Source organism: Diabrotica undecimpunctata, chromosome 3, assembly GCF_040954645.1.
Source record: "Diabrotica undecimpunctata isolate CICGRU chromosome 3, icDiaUnde3, whole genome shotgun sequence".
NCBI classification, from domain to species: Eukaryota; Metazoa; Arthropoda; class Insecta; order Coleoptera; family Chrysomelidae; genus Diabrotica; species Diabrotica undecimpunctata.
In genome coordinates this window covers 81648621-81668352 of record NC_092805.1, presented here as the reverse complement: position 1 = coordinate 81668352, position 19732 = coordinate 81648621, and the positions used below count along the sequence as shown (strand labels likewise).

General features: G+C 32.8%; 1 protein-coding gene across 4 annotated transcripts in view; it reads left to right on the top strand.

Annotated features, from left to right (window-relative positions):
• The window catches only part of Mct1 (Monocarboxylate transporter 1), a 297944-nt gene that overhangs the window by 183525 nt on the left and 94687 nt on the right, over nt 1-19732 (top strand). For 3 of the 4 annotated variants that reach the window (XM_072526145.1, XM_072526146.1, XM_072526147.1), the window contains exons 4-5: nt 3897-4415; nt 11125-11419. In XM_072526145.1, coding sequence (XP_072382246.1) covers nt 3897-4415; nt 11125-11419 — 814 coding nt within the window. The remainder of the gene's footprint in view (nt 1-3896; nt 4416-11124; nt 11420-19732) is intronic. The other variant, XM_072526148.1, reaches the window with a different exon arrangement.

Sequence of the window (19732 nt, the reverse complement as noted above, 5' to 3'; positions counted from 1 at the left end):
ATTTCCATTAACTAAAAAAGATAACATTCCCTTGCTTTTCTTAGATACATCTCAATAAGATATTATTATAATAATACATGAACAATATAATATAATTAAAAAAGAAAATCCAAAATAATATTTCCCTATACTGGGATTTAACTTCATTCGGTTATACCAATGAACCTTAACGACATAAAGATTCAAAAGAACTACTTGAGTTGTCAGCACATGCGTTCTGATAAAACAGAACCTCACATTTAAACTTTCTAACAATCAAAAATTTAGTTATTGCCGACAATTCAAAGAATTACCTTCTTTTAAATGTAGTTACATTGGGTTTTTCGATTAAACTTGGGTAAATCTTTGCGTTTTAAGTTCAAAACCATACATTTCCAATGTTAAAAAAAACTTTTTTTGCACATAGTAACAAAAAACACCACTATGTTGTTACTAGCTAAGTTTTTTAACATTCTAACTCTACAATTCTAAGTTACGGTAAGATCAATAATGTTTTTAATAGATAATATATGGTAGCTAATTATAATTTATTCTCTTTCAGCCCTGAAGAAGCCAAATTAATTCTCTTTGGCGAAAACGTTCGTCGAAACAATTGATACTCATAAGAGTCTTTCTTGCAGATTTCCCCAATATTTAAGAGTTTACTATATATATATATATATATATATATATATATATATATATATATATATATATATATATATATATGTATATATATATAAATATATATATAAACCTAGAGCTAAGATTAATACTATTATAAAAATTAATATTAAACTCACCAGTCTTCCGGGTTGAACCGCGTCGATATCCATTGGGCCGAGCTTTCGACATCTGATGTCTTCTTCAGGGCTTCCGATGTCTCAGTCTCCCGAGCTCCCGGACACTACTACACTCACTAGTCACTTCTAGTTCACTCACTAGTTCACTACTGAGTGAGTGAACTAGAAGTGAATGTAAAGAATTTGAAATTGGTCATTAAAAAAATTATTATGGTTTAGAAAGTGAAGTGCGTACTTAGAGTTTGTTTTTCTATTATTGAAAACCCTTTTGTGTTCTGCTATATGTTTGTTAAAAGTTCTACCAGTTTGGCCGATATAAGTTTTGGGCAGTCGCCACATTTAAGTTGGTATACATCACTGTATAAGTTCTTTTTGTTTTGGCTATTTTCGTTAATACATTAGCCCAAGTTGTTGTTACTTACACGGTGCTGTATACAAACTTAAATGTCGCGGCTGCCCAAAAACTTACAATGTTAAACTGGTAGAACTTTTATTAAATGTATAGCAGAACACAAAAGGGCTTTCAATAATAGAAAAAAAAAAAAGATTCTACGTACGCACTTCACCTTCTAGACCTTAACCATTCTTTTAGTGATCAATTTCAAATTCGTTACATTCAAAATAAAGGCCTTAAGCCATTTTTGCTAAGCTAAGACAATGATAAAAATTGGGTCAGAAACCAAATAGATTATATCATGATCAACCAGAGATACCGAAATAGCATACAAAGTGCAAAACCTTACCCCGGTGCAGATGTCCCTTCCGACCACATCTTGCTCGTCGGCAGAATTTAACCACGAATGTCGAGACCTTAAAAACAGACAAAAGGAAAATGATGTACCAGAAGAAGCCAACGACTTAAACCAAATATGGAAAGAACTTAAGACTGTATTTCTAAAAGCTAAAGAGCACCTTAAATACACGAATCAAAGAGGCAAGAAACCATGGATATTAGAAATGACGAATGTGAGACGACAACCCAAGAACAAAAGACTGGAATAAATATAAAGAAATACACAGACTAATAAGAGAAAAGATAGTGGAAGCAAAAACACAGTGGCTTGTAGAAACTTGCGAAGAGATAGACCTACAGAATAAACATGATGATAGACTTCTCCATAAGAAAATTAAAGAAATGTGTAGGATCAGAAACGCTAGGCAGTGTGGCACAATAACAAGCACGGATGATAGAGTCCTGACCACAATAGAAGAATTAAGCATTGAATGGCGAACATACATACAAAACCTATTCTGAGACGATAGAACAATAAATATTGACAGACAAACAAACATCGAAAATAACGACTTGCCCATCTTAACATCAGAAATAAAATACGCCTTAAAAAATATGAAAACCGGAAAAGCCTCTGGACCTGACTACGTTCATAGTGAAATTATACAACTTTTGGAACAAGACAATTTAGAACTATTATCAAGACTCTTCAACAGTATATACAAGACTGGTACAATTCCACAAGATTGGTTAACGTCTACGTTTGTGCCTAAACCCAAATCAAACTACGCAAAAAAATGTAACGACTTTTGATTAATAGGTCTCATGCCCCATATTCTGAAGCTATTTCTAAAAATTATCCAAAACAGAATTTACAAAAAATGCGAAGAAGATATGGGTCCGGAACTATTTGGCTTTCGAAATGGTATGGGAACTTGAGAAGCTTTGTTCAGTTTCATTGTTCTCATGCAAAAGTATCGGGATCAACCAAAAATATGTCTACTTGTGCTTTATAGTGTATGAAAAGGCTTTTGACAAAGTCAAACACGATCAGCTAATAGAATGCTTGCAAAAAAAAACCTGGATCCAAACGATATTAATACAATACGTGAACTCTACTGGAACCAAAACGCCTCTGTCAGAACTGAAATGGGTGATACTGAAACCATAAACATCCAAAGAGGAGTTAGACAAGGTTGTATACTATCACCATTATTATTTAACTTGTACTCAGAGGACATCTTTGCACATGCTCTAGATGAAGCACAAGAAGGAATAAAAGTCAATGGAAAAATCGTGAACAATATCAGGTATGCCGATAATACAGTACTGACTGCTGGCAGTGAAGAAGAACTACAAATTCTGTTAATCAAAGTAGTGCGAGAAGAAGAACTATACGGCCTTAAGGTGAGTGTAAAATAAACCAAAACAATGGTAATTTCAAAAAAACACACACCAGTAAACATACTAGTCAACAACAATCTAGTTGAACAAGTGAAAAAGTTTAAGTATCTAGGCTGTTGGATACATGAAACCTTAGACCAAGAACAAGAGGATAAATGTAGAATAGAACAGGCAAGAAATACCTTCTTAAAGATGCGACAGTTACTCACTACCCGTAATTTTGATTTGTCCCTACGATACCGCATGATAAAGTGTTATGTATATAGTGTACTATTACACAGCGTGGAAGCTTGAACGTTAACAGTCAGCTGTTACGACGTTTAGATAGCTTTGAGATGTGGGTATTTCGTCGTATGCTGAAAATTCCATGGACTGACCGCGTAGAAATGAAGAAGTTTTAAGGCGTATGAACAGAGAACGTGAACTCACAGAAATTGTCAAGAAGCGTAAAACGTCTTATATTGGACATATATTTAGACACGACAGGTATAACTTCCTTCAGCTTATTATAGAAGAGAAAATAGAAGGCAGACGCGGCCCGGGTAGACGACAAATGACCTGGCTGCGCAACATCAAAGATTGGACAGGATTAGACTTTCAAAGTTTAATAAGAAAAGCCCAAAACAAAGAAGACTTTGCAGAGGTCATCGCCAACCTTCGCTAAGAAGACGGCACCTAAAGAAGAAGAAGCTATCTTTATTAGAATTTATGAAAATTAACAAATTTAAAAATACAGACAAATTTCGAATCCCCAACTTAACAATCCCCTCCTCAACTTAAGTTGAAGACTATAATAAGTAAACGCATATCAAAAATAGATCACTTAAAAAGTCACTCTGCCGAAACAGCTGTACTGATAATAAATGTTGTGGAAGTGTTGATAATAAAAGTTTTCAGTGTTTTATTGTTAGATAAAATGAATTTCCATCACGTAACAGTCGAATTCTTAAAAATCTATTTGTTTTTCTCTTTTTCAGGGCCATTATCGAGCTACTTCGTCAACCGGTACGGATGCAGAACAGTTACAATAGCTGGTTCTTTACTAGCTTCGGCATGTCTAGTAAGCTCGTTTTACGCAAAAAATGTGCTAACATTGTGCATCACAGTGGGTATTGGCACGGGAACAGGCTTCGGGCTGATCTACCTTCCTGCCATCGTTAGTGTTACTACCTATTTTGAGAAGAAACGTTCCCTAGCCACCGGCATAGCAGTATGCGGTTCTGGATTCGGTACCTTCCTATTTGCTCAAATCATTTCCAAGTTGCTTGAATCATATGGATGGAGAGGATCAATATTGATCATAGGAGGAATCATCCTGGAGTGTATATTGTTCGGAGCGTTGTTTAGACCATTAGAGGAAATCAATGGAGAAAAGGGAAAGAAGCTAAAGTTGACGGAGGCGAAAGTTGATCTACACATTTCTGAACACGATCTACCTCAGCTCACCACCAGTCTACCGCCGCAAAACGGTCAGTATGGTGGTTTCGGTGGGTACGGTAGGTTTTAATTTTAACACTATAAATGGGGCCATATAAATGTGACTAAAACAAGTAACTATGTCTGTCCTTTAATTAACAATTTTAACTTTAGGCAATTTATTTCTAAATATCAAAAATTTTTATTATTAAAGTTGGTTGTAAAAAACTGGAGTCAATAAAATGTAACTGGGTCTATTTTCTAAAGTTCTATTTTCTAAAGTCTAAAAGAACACCATGTATCAACAGATAGCCAATAATTATTATATAATAATTATTATTGTTTAAATAATTTTAATAATAAATCACCACTATTCCAAAAAATTTTAAAAATAGCATAAAATATTTATTTTATGACATATAAAACCTAGAATTTCATCTTAAATCTTAGTTGCCATGAAAATGATATTACTGCTTGTTTAACATTTGTGACAAATTTCAATTCCACTGCAACAATATTTACTTCAAGTCTTGTAATAATATTGCGAGATTAAGTTTAAGACAAAAATTGAAATTGTACGTCGTTTGGGAGATAACGGCAGAAGTCTTAGGGAAGTTTGTAGAATATTTAATGTCAAACATGCCAATGGTCCTAATATTAGCTGCGGTACGGTAATCAAAATAAATAAAAAATTCAATAAATATATTGCAGTATCACAACTGATTTTGAAAATTACCAATAACCGAATAAAATAACAAAATAATAACAATAAAAATAATAATAAAAAATAAATAAATAATAAAGAATATCAATTTTCTATAAAAATACGTTTTTTACTAACGAAGCCACTTTCACTCAAATGGAGTAGCAATATCACAAAATTGCCGCTGTTGGACAGCAAATAATCCCTATTGGTAACTGTAAATGCTAGTATTCTCAAGAAATCAATGTCTGATGTAGTATACTGAACGACCGAATTATTGGTCCTTTTTCTTAGAGGAAGTCAAAGAATTTTTTAGAATTTTTAAACACTGACTTGTGGAATGCTATTGATGAGCTTCCACTTACTGAAAAATTAAATATGTGTATCCAGTTTGGTGGGTGATCTGTCCATTACGCTAGAACTCTAAATGAAAATTATCCAAACCATTGGATAAGCCATGGTAGTCCGCTAATAGATTGGCTACTCAGCTATCCTGATCGCACAAATTTAGATTTCTTCCTTTGGGGAGTCATCAATCAAAAGTTTTATCAAACCCGCCCAGGAGACGTAGATGAACTTCATGCAAAAATTCGACAGGCGTAGGCAAAAATTACGAGAAAACAACTAGGAAATATAATTAGAAATATTCGTAAGCGCTACGACAAATGTATCCAAATAGTTGGTTGGTTGAAGGCAACTAGCATGTTAATTAAAATTGTGTTCCTCTGACAGTGGGCTGATATAGTGTTGTTTTATGACTCACAGCTAAGTGAGTTGTATTAAGTTGTCATAACTTCGTTATTAATAAATATATTTTAATAAGATTTAGATCATAACTATATGAACCCATAAAATAAGACTTACTCAAATTCAATTTAATTTTACTACCAAAACGACCTGTTTCGCTTTCTACACTTTGCAAAGCATCTTCAGGTCAAACGATACAAAGTAGATTAATAATAATTTACTTTTATTCGACTCCCATTCGTCCCTTCATGCTTTTCGGCTCGACACTACACGGCTTTTCGAAATTATATTTATGTTACATTGCATCTGGTACCATTTCCAACTTTGGATGATTTTTTATTTTTTCTCCAGATTTGATCCCGGTATTCTTTCGCCTTGCTTTTTTGCGTCGTATGCATCTTCCGTATGCTCCTACCTCGTCAGGTATTACATTACCGTCTTAGAGATTTAAAATATATATATATATATATATATATATATATATATATATATATATATTAGAAATGATTATTTCGACCAAAAAAGACAATTTTCTACAAATTCTTAGGTTCATTTTTAACAACACTTACTTTAGTTTCAATGGTAAATTTTATTCTCAAATTTTTGGAACACCGATGGGTTCCCCGATTAGTTCAATCCTTGCAACTATTGTCACTGATCATCTCTTAGATAATGTGATTACACAATTACCTTTTGAATTGCCGTTTATATATAAATATGTCGATGACATCATATGTGCAGTTCCATCTTATCACATCAATACCACACTAAACATTTTTAATTCATTTAATAAACATCTTTAGTTTACAATTGAAACTGAGACAGATTTTAGTATACCATTTTTAGACACAAAAGTAATAAGAACAAATGACAATATTTTGACATTGGATTGGTACCAAAAGCCGACAGCATCAGGCAGGTATATAAATTACTATTCAAACCATACCACCCGTCAAAAATATAATACCGTACTAGGTATAAAAAAAAGGATAATGTCCATTGTTGATGAAAACTTTTTACAAAAAAATACAAACATAATATACAAAATTTTTCGTAACAACGGATATCCTAAACAAATTAAAAAAAACTGATTTACAGCACTAATTTCTATGACGGCCCCGTCCATGATTCTAACAACAAATCAATCAAATATAAAAAACTTCCCTTTATTAATGGTCTAACTCATTCTGTCATATCCATATTCAAAAATGTTCCTAATATTAGTATAGCTAAATATAATACCATGAACAGCAAACAACTATTTTCAAAAATCAAAGACCCAGTACCAACCTTATATAAAAGTAATGTCGTTTATGAAATACCGTGTTTAGGATGTCAAAATAGCTATATTGGTCAAACATCACAATGGCTAAAACAACGCATCACACAACATAAAAGTGATTGCCGCTTGAGAAAAAATACTTGCGCTGTGGTTGAGCACTATGAAAACACTGGTCATATGCTAGACTATAACAAAGCTCACATTTTGGCATGGACTGATAACTACAAAAGTAGATTATTTCTTGAGATGTATTACATTAACAAAAATAAAAACACTTTAAATTATAAAACGGACACTGGACAGTTAAGTAACATATATTGTAACATATTGAACAAAATTTATAAATATTCAAAATAGCCAACATTCATCTTAATAACAACTAACCTTAATAATTTATCAAAGAAATATTATTCTTCTAACTTTTCTTTTATTGTTATTTTTATTTTTACATTTGAAATAATTTTAATTTTTTATCGTATAGCTGTAACGAACGTGCTTAAGACAATTTAATCTTGACATTCAATATTTCAAATACTTCAATGTCATTTTTTATTTGCGAAATCTTTTAAATTGTGTAAGTGTTTTAAAATGTATTTGTACGCCAATTTTTGTAATGTTCAAATTGTTTTAGTTTACTCCTGAAGAAGCTGTTAAATAAATGGCGAAATATTGAGTAATTAAGAAAAAAGAAAGATTTTTATTACAGACCACTTTACCCGATAATTTGAACGTATTTATATATATATATATATATATATATATATATATATATATATATATATATATATATATATATATATATACCTAGGTGCAAAAAATTCGATCCACGATCTATTTTATAGAGAAGAAGACGCATTTTTAGAGATGCCACTTAGATATATTGGGCATACATTTAAGGAGGAACATTAAATGTAGATAAGAAGCACAATGTATGCTAAAAAACGTTATTTTTTTTATAAAAGCATATGGCTTTATTCAAAAACTGAAAAAATTAAAAGTTCAAAAAATTTGTATTACCTTTTGAATAAAAAATAAATTTAATAAAATACTATGTATGTCCTTTCAGAATGTTATTTATTTTACTTAAAAACGCTTAACCATTTTTAATACGATTTTAAGGGTAGTCTTTCCGGATACTTATTAATAGTAATAAATTTTGAATTTAAATTATAACAGCAACTTTTGCAACGACCTTGAAAATAAGCCTTTATAAAATTAACCCGCACTTAGACTCCCCTTAAGACTTTCTGTTAGTCTTAAGGGTTAGTTAGTAAGTTTTTAATTAAATATACGCTATCAATATAGGTTTCAAGTTTCAATAAAATTGGAACAAAACGAAAAAAGTTATTTAAGGTCAAAATGTTAGCCCACCGTCTATATATATATATATATATATATATATATATATATATATATATATATATATATATATATATATATATATATATATATATATATATATATATATATATGTATATATATGTATATATATATATATATATATATATATATATATATATATATGTATATGTATATATATATATATATAATTATTAAAGGTATAATACTACGCCACTGTTCAGAGAAATAGCTTAACTTTTGCGTCTAGCATTGCTGTCATTTTTAGTATCTTACAATGACGTATAATATATTATACGTCATTGGTATCTTACTAGTGGTCTGTGATCTTACTCTCGATTTTCTTACGGTGAGATTTTCTGTCGTAATTCCAGGCTGAGCTATATTCAATATAGTTAAAAATTAGCTCTAGAGTAAACCAAACACACATTTTTAGATAGAAATGGCAAAATAGCATACCTTTAAATAAATATTGCCCCGTTCTCTATAAATTTATTTAGAATATTTCGTTTTAAACATGCGTATATGCAGAGTGAACCGAAAGTCTGGAAAAACTTGGTCCTAATTATACAAAAACAGGAATATAAAGATTTGAAATTGCATATTTGTAACGTTGACAAATTTACCATTTTTCTGATATCATTAGTGACTTTGGGTTTTTAAATACAACAACCTGTATTGAAATCTCCACTTTAATACCAGTTCAACCATCAGGAACATCTTAAAAACTAAAAAGTTAACTACATTGCTAAACTAATGTCTACCTAATCAAGTGTTCAAAATATCATCCGTTGTTAACACTTGCTTGTTTAATTTTATGAATTCTACTTTTCAAGTATCCTCAAGAAAAACAATCTGCAAAATTTAAATCGGGTGAACGAGAAGGCCATTCAATACTACCTAATTTACCAATATATCGTCCGGGAATTGATCTAACTAACGCTGAATTTATACACCAAAATGAACTGGAGCTCCTTCTTGCTGAAACCATGTCTCATTAAAATTGACTCAAAACTTGTTTTTCAGGGCACGTACAATTTTATTTCTTAGTAGCATTTCATAATTATCGCTTGTTAAATTCCCTTTTGTAAAAAACGGCCCAATTAACTGAGTACCTACTATACCCGACCATACATTTAGTTTTGACGTGACAACGTCTTAAATTAGGTTGTGGCTCGGAGTCACTCATGAAAAAGTGTAACGCCCGCTCACGTCTGTTACGATGAGTCACCGAACGAGAGAGAGGCCCGCCGGACCGGCGAATGCCTTGCGTCTCTCTCCCACTCAAACATGATCGGTCCGCTGGTGCGATGCTATTTCTCCTATCATCGTCCTATCCTCAACAAAATCACTCAAATAGAAATTAGTTAAGTTTAAGTTTACATGTACAATGTTTTAGTAAACAAAATATATTTCTATAGTTAAAATTTGTGCAATTCTTATTTTCATTCAATTCCTTGTTCCTATTGTGCAATTTAATAATATTCATATCAATAAATATTCTACCGAGAAAAAGACGTTGTCACGTAAAATCTTCGCCCGTAAAACCGACTTTACAGGCAACCGATTTTTTTGTGGTCTTTGAGCATGGTTTTCACGTATCCAGTATGAATTTTAACTCCAGTACCTTAAATTTTGGTGGTTTATATTTCTACACAGTATAAATATTGCTTAGTTGGAAAAGCATTTCGTGTTAAGAAAGTTCTCGTTTGCTACATTTTTATTCATCATTACATCACTAAACAGTAATCTACGGTCGTAGTTATCTTCATTTAATTCTTGCAACAACTGGATTTTGTAGGATTTAAATGAATTCTTATGTAATACATACAATACCGAAGAATGACCTACATCATTTATTTTTACAACTCGCCGTGAGGATGTATATAGGTCTTTAACGAATCTTTGCATTAAATCTAAAGTTTGATTGTAATTTCTAACAGTTTTTGGTTTACCTGTTTGAATGCCATCTTTTACTCCTCCAGCTTCCTCAAAGCGCTTTACACTTTTTTGTCCCGTCGCGTCGCCTTATGGATCGGAGATTCGTTTGGCAAAGTATCGTTGAACAAGTTGGCTACTTCACTTTTTCTATCTATCTCTATTCATTCTTTTTATCACAAGTTTTTCTATCGCCATCACAGCCCCTTATCATTAAAAAAAGTAATTCACTCTTTTTCATTAAAAACCATCTTTATGGTAGAGCTTTTAAAAACACATAAAACAACTATCAGCTCTAGTTATTAATACAATTTATTTTACAAAACTTTTCAATAAACGTCATTAATAGTTTTATGAATTAATGTCAAAATACGACCTTCTTGACTAGATAAAATACCAAGTAAGTATTACATATGGTTGAACTCGCATTGAAGTGAGGATTAGAATAAAAATACAACATACAGTTACATTTAAAAACCAAAGTGACTAATGATATCAGAAAAATGGTAAATCTGACATGGCAAGTATCAAATTTGAAATCTCCATATTGCAGAAAGGCGTATCCCAGTTTTTGCACATTTCATACAATACATTTAAGAGATAATTAAGTGTTTCCAGACTTTTAGTCCACTCATATATATATACATATATATATATATATATATATATATATATATATATATATATATATATATATATATATATATATATCATACGGCATTTCGTTCTTTTAAAATATATATTATGCTCTGCTTTATAGGCACCATGAACGGTAATGGCAATAGCAATATGCATCGTCCTCACAGCGTAGCGCATTTCACCATGTCCAAAAACACCAAACACGAACTGAACGGGAACATTCCGTCGTCTGGAAAATACCTCCAAAACGACATTACCAGATTGGCGCTTAGTCAGCCTATGCTTACACAGTCAGAGAACAGATACAGACAACATTATCATTTCGGAAGCCAGAATTGGAGGAAGCACGGCCCGCTGGATAGGCCAGATATATTTTATCAGGGAAGTCTGATGAACATTCCATCGTATAGATCCAAGTAAGTTGATTGTATAATATAAAGGTGTATCAAGAAAAGATCTCTTCTTGAAAAATGCTGCTCTGCAAAAATATTGTCCGATGAAATATTTCATCAGCATTGTTTTAATATTATTGGAAAACTGAGATGCTTTTTCATAATTTTGAAAAGCTTATTATTTTTCTATGTATACCTTATTTTAATGTTCGCAACTGAAATTCACGTTCCACCATATTAGCCAAGAAATATTAGACGCCAGTCTATTGTTGTTGGGGACAGAATATTGTCTTTATTCCTCTTGATTTTAGAATTTTGTCGATTTTTTCAGTGACACATTTGATGTAACAAAGAACATTTTTCGTATGATGAGAGTCTTTGAGTTAAGATTTAGTGGGAGATTGATGTCTGTGGATGCTCCTATTAATGTGATTTTCGCGGTAAGCGTTTGGGATGAGGGCTTGCTTTAAACTAAAGAGCTCAGCGGGTCTACTTGCATCATCGCAAAGGCATATTGATCTGAAGACAAGGATATTGGGTTTGAGTATTGATTTGGATACTGCTCAAGTCTCGAAGTATTCCATAAAGATATTGGCAGCTACTGGAGATAGTGGGGAGCCTATTGGGGCACCATTTATTTGTAGAATTTGTAGAATTTGTAGAATTTGTAGAATTGATTTTGGAAGATGAAATAAGTTTTGTACATACAATGTTTAATGAGAGATAAATGGCCTTGCTGGATACTGTATTAATTTTTAGAATGTTTATAGTTTCGTCTATAGGAATGTTTGTAAAGAGTGAAACGATATCGAAACTTACTAGAATGTCTGATGATGAGATAGGGTATTGCTTTAGACGTTCGATGAAATGAAAGGATTTTCTTACGAATGATGGTTATGTAAGCATTTTCGGCCAGATGTTGTAGAGTTTTGTTATGTAAGGCAGTTGTATGCACTGAAAATGGGACGTAGATGTACATCGGGTTTGTGAATTTTGGGTAGGCCATATATTAGAGATACTAGAAAAACTATTTGAAGACCAAAGAGATAACACCTTTGAGCTAGAATGGTAAATAATGGACCAAGAATATTACAGCAGGAAGTTTACTCCGCAATAACACAGTTTATGGATGGCAAAGCGGCAAGCGCCGATAATATACAAGCAGAACTACTCAAACTAATGGACAACGAATCAATAGTAATAATCGTAAAAATATTCAACAACATATACAACTCTGGAGAAATACCAACAGAATGGCTAAAATCTGAGTTTATTGCTCTTCCAAAAAAACCAGGAGCCAACAAATGTGAAGATTACCGTACTATAAGCCTCATGAGTCATCTCCCAAAATTGTTCCTAAAGATAATTCATAACAGAATCTACAAGCTGTGTGAAAGTTAAATTTCCCCCAACCAGTTCGGGTTCACAAATGCTGTTGGTACTAGAGAGGCTTTGTTCTCAGTACAAGTCTTATTCCAGAGATGGAGAGACGTCAACTGCGACGTATACGCATGTCTGGTTGATTACGAGAAAGTGTTTGATCGAGTACAGCACGCCAGGGTGATGCAAATACTAAAAGAAACAGGAATTAACAACCAAGATCTGAAAATAATTAGAAGTCTGTACTGGAATCAGACAGCAAATCTCAGAGTTGAAGGTGAACACACTGACTATGTGAAAATCGTGCGTGGAGTGAGGCAAGGCTGTATTTTGTCTCCTCTAATCTTCATTCTGTACTCTGAAAGAATATTTATCGAAGCTTTGCACGAAACTGAAAAAGGTATTCTACTAAATGATTACCGACTAAACAACATCAGATATGCAGATGACATCATAGTATTTGCGGACAACTTAGAAGACCTACAAGTTCTTATGAACAAAATCACGTATTACAGTCAACAATATGGACTTAATATAAACGTTTATAGACAAAGCTTATGATAGTTAGCAAAAAAAGAATAACAGATGGTCAACTCTACGTCAACCAATCCCCTGTAGAAAGAGTGACGCACTACAACTACCTCGGCACCATAATAAATGAAGAATGGACCAACAACCATGAGATTAGAGCACGCATCGGAAAAGCTAGATCCACCTTCAATTGGATGGGGGCCTTCTTCAATAGTCACAACCTCTCTCTTGATACAAAAGTAAGAATGCTGCGATGCTACGTCTTCCCTGTCCTTTTTTATGGTGTTGAATCGTGGACCTTGAACGAAGATATGTGCAGAAAACTGGAAGCATTTGAGATGTGGCTATATCGGAGAATGCTTAAGATCCAGTGGACTGACCGAGTCACAAATGAGGAGGTACTGACCACCATCAAATCTCAAAAGTTACAGTTCTTCGGACATATGCCAGATGAATCCAGATATGCTCTCCTTCAAGCCATCCTGCAAGGAAAAATATTTGGAAAACGAGGTCCATGAAGAAGAAGAACATCTTGGTTAAAGAACCTCAGAATCTGGTTCAATACAACAACTTTGCAGCTTTTCCGCGCTGCTGCAGATAAGATAAAGATTGCCATGATGATCTCCAACATTCGTAACGGATAGGCACATCAAGAAGAAAAATATATTAGAGGTGTTCTGGAAAATTTTTCTCGAGGAATTAGAGATTGTTTTATGTCAATAGAAAGAGAGGTTGTATTGATAATGGCTTTTGTTGTTTTCTCCAGATGTTTTGTTTGATTATTAGGAATTGGTCTATAGTCCGGAGTGTTAATGAGATTTGAGAGTTTATTAATGTAAAAATAAATGTAAGTTTTTAAGAACTCTAGCGATGTCTTGTCTAAATGTTTCAGTATTTTCAACTTACAGATGGTTGTCTCAATTGGAATGTGACTTGGGGTAACAGAGTAATTGGCACCTTTTGCTAAAGCTTAAGTAGCAATTGTCGAAATAGGGGTATCAGAAAAGTTATGAACCACTGTAGTGGGTTTCAACGTTGTGGTTTTTGGAATTTGTTTGGCAATTAGATGCGCTAATTTACGCTTCTGAGATTCTGTCTTAGATTCGATAGGACGTACATTGAAAGAATAAATAGATGATCAGTTATGAAAATATTGATATTTGTGACATCAAGTTTTCGTCTAGTGGAATGAATAGCAAACCACGTCACCATCGACACTATAAATGAACCGTCCTCTGTTCTCAGTAACAGTAATACATTGGTTAGCGATCAGTGTAGTAGTGTTTAGGGGCTCGGGAGACTGAGAGCTAATCGACGCGGTTTAACTCGGAGGACTGTTAAGTTTAATATTAATTTTTGTAATAGTATTAATCATAGCTTTAGGTATAATATATTTACTACCAACGTTCCTTGCAGTCTACCCTATTTTTCCACTTTCGCCCGTTACTTTTCGCTGTCTATTTTCTGCAGGTGATCCAACTCCTTTCTTTTCTTGAAAGTTTTGAAACACTGTTACTAAGGAGTAGATTACCGAAGTGATTTTAATTAAGATGGCCTACCTACACTATTTTACCATACCTAAGACCCAAGACCTCTAGCTAGTCTTACCTTATGTAAGACATATCTTTATATGTATCTTTAAGTAAAGAGATAAAGTCATTAGTCTAGTGAACTTCTTAAGCGGCTTTGTTTTAAGAAATGACGTTCTTCTGTCGTTTAAATCGGATAATTAGCTGAAACTACGTCTGGAAAGGAGCTCATACAGAGTTCAAATTATTTTGTATCAAACTTCCTATTTTTTTTAGTAAAACTACATGGTACCTCATGGATCCGAGGGGCTGATTGAAAAAACTGCTCCAATCCAGACAAAAGATCCGCCGGCTCATGATATTTAATGCTTTTATCCTCACATTAGAATAACTTTATTCTATGTACAGAATTGCTGGAGAGATCGGATACTCCGTCTTTGCACTATTCAAAGAGACACTGCAGAAAGCTTTTTGATGTCTTTTCATTGACTGTTGACTGGTTATTCCATCCATCTTTCTCAATCTCTGTACTCGAGCTTGCTGAGTTACAAGCGTGCAGCTAGCCTTACCGAGATAAATTCTTTATGGTTTTTCTCATTAGGTTTTAAGTAGCTTACCACAGTCAACCAGTGTATAGTTTCATAAACCGCTTTGAAAATTATTGTGTTTTTTTCATACAGAAAGTTCAGGAAAAGAAAGATTTAATGTTGCGCGCTGGTGTTCCACAAGAGAAAAATTGTAGGGATAAATTATTGTCACCGTAAAATAATTACTGTAAAAGTGCAAAATGTCTAATCAGATCAAACTACACATCATTATATAAAGACAAAAATTACATTCTAATCTAGTGATAATTATGATGGGAAAACAGTCGTTTATATGTTTTCAGTTGTCCCGTTTGGGTTACCTGCGTTTCGTTTCTGGCCGGATGTTTTAGGTCTTTAAATTCAACTCGTTTGTTGATTTTAGGGTAAGTCTTATATCGCATCCACACTCTCGTCGATGTTCCTCGAAAAGAATATTTCTTTTCTATAAGATATAAGAGATTCCCACACTCTTTCTTGTTACGCTATAGACCACATCGATGAAATTGCTGTTAGAAACCAGACGAATATATTGTCCGCACTCTTGTTCTAGTTCAACCTTACCTGTATTCGACGAGAGTGGAGATGTGGTATTAAAAGTGTGAAATTACCTTCTCTTTGTTTTAACAGCCCATATATCATAATTATCACAATTTACAATTCACCAAATCACGATCCAATGAATAATTTACATTAAATGTACCTCTTCCTAGTATAAATATGTAGTTACCACTATAAAAACTTAGAAGCTTAAATCGGATAGGCACAATTTTGATTTAGAAACAGACCAGTAACTAGAGATATTGTTTGATAGCTAGAGGTATTGTTTATTATTTATGTTTTATCATAACTTTGCTTAGATGTAAACCAAGATGATATATATTTGTTTTTTGAATTACAAAGAAACAACTCATCAATATCAACCTATATGTAAGCAATGAAGAAATGGAACAAGTATAAAACTAAAACTGTCTAGGATAAATATCAACAAAGAGAAATTAATACACATGAGATATAAAAATAAAAACATAGAAAGTCCGAAAAGCGTTTAACGACAAAAAGTAAATATTTAGTGGTCTTTTTTGGCCTCATAGTTTATAAAGGCGCCAACGGTGAATGAATAATACATGAATAAACTAAAAGTATTTAAGATGTGGCCAACTCAGAGATTGACAATTAAAACAAGAAAACGATATATGGGATATTTTACACGTAGATATAAATACCAATTGTTACAATTTATTATGCAAGTAATGATTCGGAGCAAGCACTGCATTCACAGGAGAACAATGTCTTGGTTGAGAAATTTAGTACGCTTGGAGAATAGTGTTCTAGCAGTTATATATAACTCTTCCCAAGATTAAAATTGACTGGATTCTAGCCAAACTTTATAGCGGAGATGCACAAAAAGTAGAAGAAACGAATAACAAAGTGCGTGTGTTATAAAAGCTCTCTGTAAAAAGATGTTAGCAAAATAAAAAAACTACTAATCTTTAATCAACAAAAAGGGACCAACAGAAATTAAGACTTTGGTATGTTGTCGGAAAATCACGACGTCGAAGAACATCAGTAGGGCAATAAATAATAATTATTGCATTTAGGCCAGATTCTATAAAAGAAACCGAAGAAGACAAATAGCGGAAAACTAGTTACAAGCAACCCGGAATGGAAATAATTAAAGGAGGTTATTAAAAGAGCTCTTTAGAAGAGTTTATGATGATTAGGTTAGTGGTAATAAAGCTTATAAAAAGTGTACAACAATATGAAAAGCTTATGAAACAATCTTGAAAAGAGGCGTTAATAAAAAAAAAGTAGAAATACATACAAAATGCATAGATGAAATAAATAATGGTAAACAATCCACCCCTCTTAATGATAGCATATTAAAAAAAACCATCCAACAGGTCAATATCTATTTCTAATTTGGACTATTACAAAAATGTCTACTTTAACTCCCTTTACAATACTGAAATCTACCAATCTTCCATTCCATACTTAAATTTGTTCGCTTGTTTTTATAATTATTCTTCATTTGTAGTCAGCTAGAGTGGGATATTATGTTGTCTAGGTTTTCTAAGATTTTTTTTTAGAGAACGCCTGTGGTGTTCTCTTAACATCCCCACTAATTACCTCTTAGTAACAGCTTAACAAAATTCTTAAAATGAAAATATCTATTTATAAAATCTGTAGTTTATTTTCATTCTAGATTTAATTTTTTTGCGATTTTTTGTGGTTCATTTTCTATTTCATTTTATTGGGTTTTTTTTTTAAATTAGGTGACAAGTCTTCTTCTTCTTCAAGTTCCGCTCCTATCGGAGATTGGAAATCATTCTGGCAATTATAATTTTGTTGGTTAAATGTTCAATTGAACTGCATCCAAACCATTCACGGAGATTGAGTAGTCACGAAATTTTACGTCTTCCTACGCTTCTTCTGCCGTTGATTTTACCCTGCGTTATATTCCTTAGTAGTTCGTGTTTTTCACCTCTCATGATGTGCCCTAAGTATTCCAATTTCCTGATTTTTATGGAATTTAAAATTTCGCATTGTTTTCCTAGTTGTTCGAGAACTTGTTCGTTTGTTTTGCAATCCATCCATGATATTTTCAAAATACGTCGGTAAAACTTCAACCCCATACAAAAGGGTAGAGAAAATATAACATCGAAACATTCTTATTCTGAGTGATATATTGATATTGCGATTACAAAAAAGTTTTCTCATTCTATTAAAAGTTGACCGTGCAATTTCAATGTGTCATCCTATTTCTTTTGTCTGATCAGTATTTTCTGTGATCCATGCTCCAAGGTATTTGTACGAAGATATTTGTTCAATTTGTGCTTTTGTAAATACCATGAACTTGGTTTTCTTCAAATTTATTTTTAGCCCATAATCGTTGCAATACATATTTAGTTGTTCAGCAAGGTGTTGCAGTTCTTCTAGTGTTCCTGCCAGAAGGACGCTGTCGTCAGGATATCTTATGTTATTAAGTGGCTCACAGTTTATTATAAGGCCCTCACTGACCTCGGCAAGCGCTAATTCTGAGATGGCTTCACTGTATAAATTGAATAACAAGGGTGATAAAATACACCCTTGGCGGACCCCACGGCGAATTTGGATATCCTCGATCAGTTCATTTCCAACTTTCACTTTTTCTGTTTGGTTCCAATAGAGGTTACATATGATTATAATGTCTCTACTGTGTATGTTTTTATTTAATAAAATTTCTTTAAGCCGATTATGCTGCACTCTGTCAAATGCCTTCTCAAAATCAATGAAACAGGCATATACTTTCTGATTTTTATCTAAGCATCTCTGCGAAAGAACACTTACTGCAAACAGTGCATCTCGTGTTTCCAGTCCTTTCCTAAATCCCATTTGTGTATTACTTATGCCTTCATCTAATTTCTTATGTATTTTATTGTGAATTACTTTTTAAAACAATTTCAAGACGTGACTCATTAAGGATATGGTGCGATGTTCATTGCACTCCTTTGCATTGGCTTTTTTGGGTAGCAGTATGAATGTTGATTGGAGCCATTCTTTAGGTATTATACCTGTTCTATATATGGTATTGAATAGATCCAAAAGAAGATCAATAGATTCAGTATTCACAATTTTGAGTAATTCGATAGGAACTTCATCAGGTATGGGCGATTTACCACCTTTAGCTTGTTTCATTGCATATTCAATTTCTTCTTGTATAATGTCAGGCCCAGTGTCATCCTTGAATTCTTTTGGTGCTTCTTTTCTCTCTTTGTCTTCAAAAAGGTGTGCTATATATTGTGCCCATCTCTGTATTTTTTGGTTTATATCTGTTATAAGTGCACCACTTTCATCTCTTAGTTAACTAGTCTTTTATGCATGTTAAAAGTCATATTTTTTCTTATTTTCTTCTAGTTCTTGGCACTCTTCATGTAACATTCTCTCCTTAGCTTCTTTTATTCTCTTTTTAATTAATCGACCAGTTTCGTTATATTTAATTGGATTTTTTGTTTTGAATGATTTTCTTTCATTCATTAATAGTAGTATTTCTTCAGTCATCTAGTCTGTATGTTTTCTTTTCTTTGGTTTTAAGTTTTCATTTGCTGTTTTAATTATTCCATTTTTATATTTTCCCACTTCTGATCAATGTAATAACTACTTTTATTCAGTTCTTGGGTATTACGTAGATTTTCAGTAAGAGTTTTTACAGTTTGTTCCTTTGTTTGTGGTTCCCTTAATCTCTTAATATCAATTCTACTTTGTATGGGGTTTTTAACCAGTTTCAATTTGGTTCATAATTTGACTACTATGGGGTTATGGTCTGAACCGAT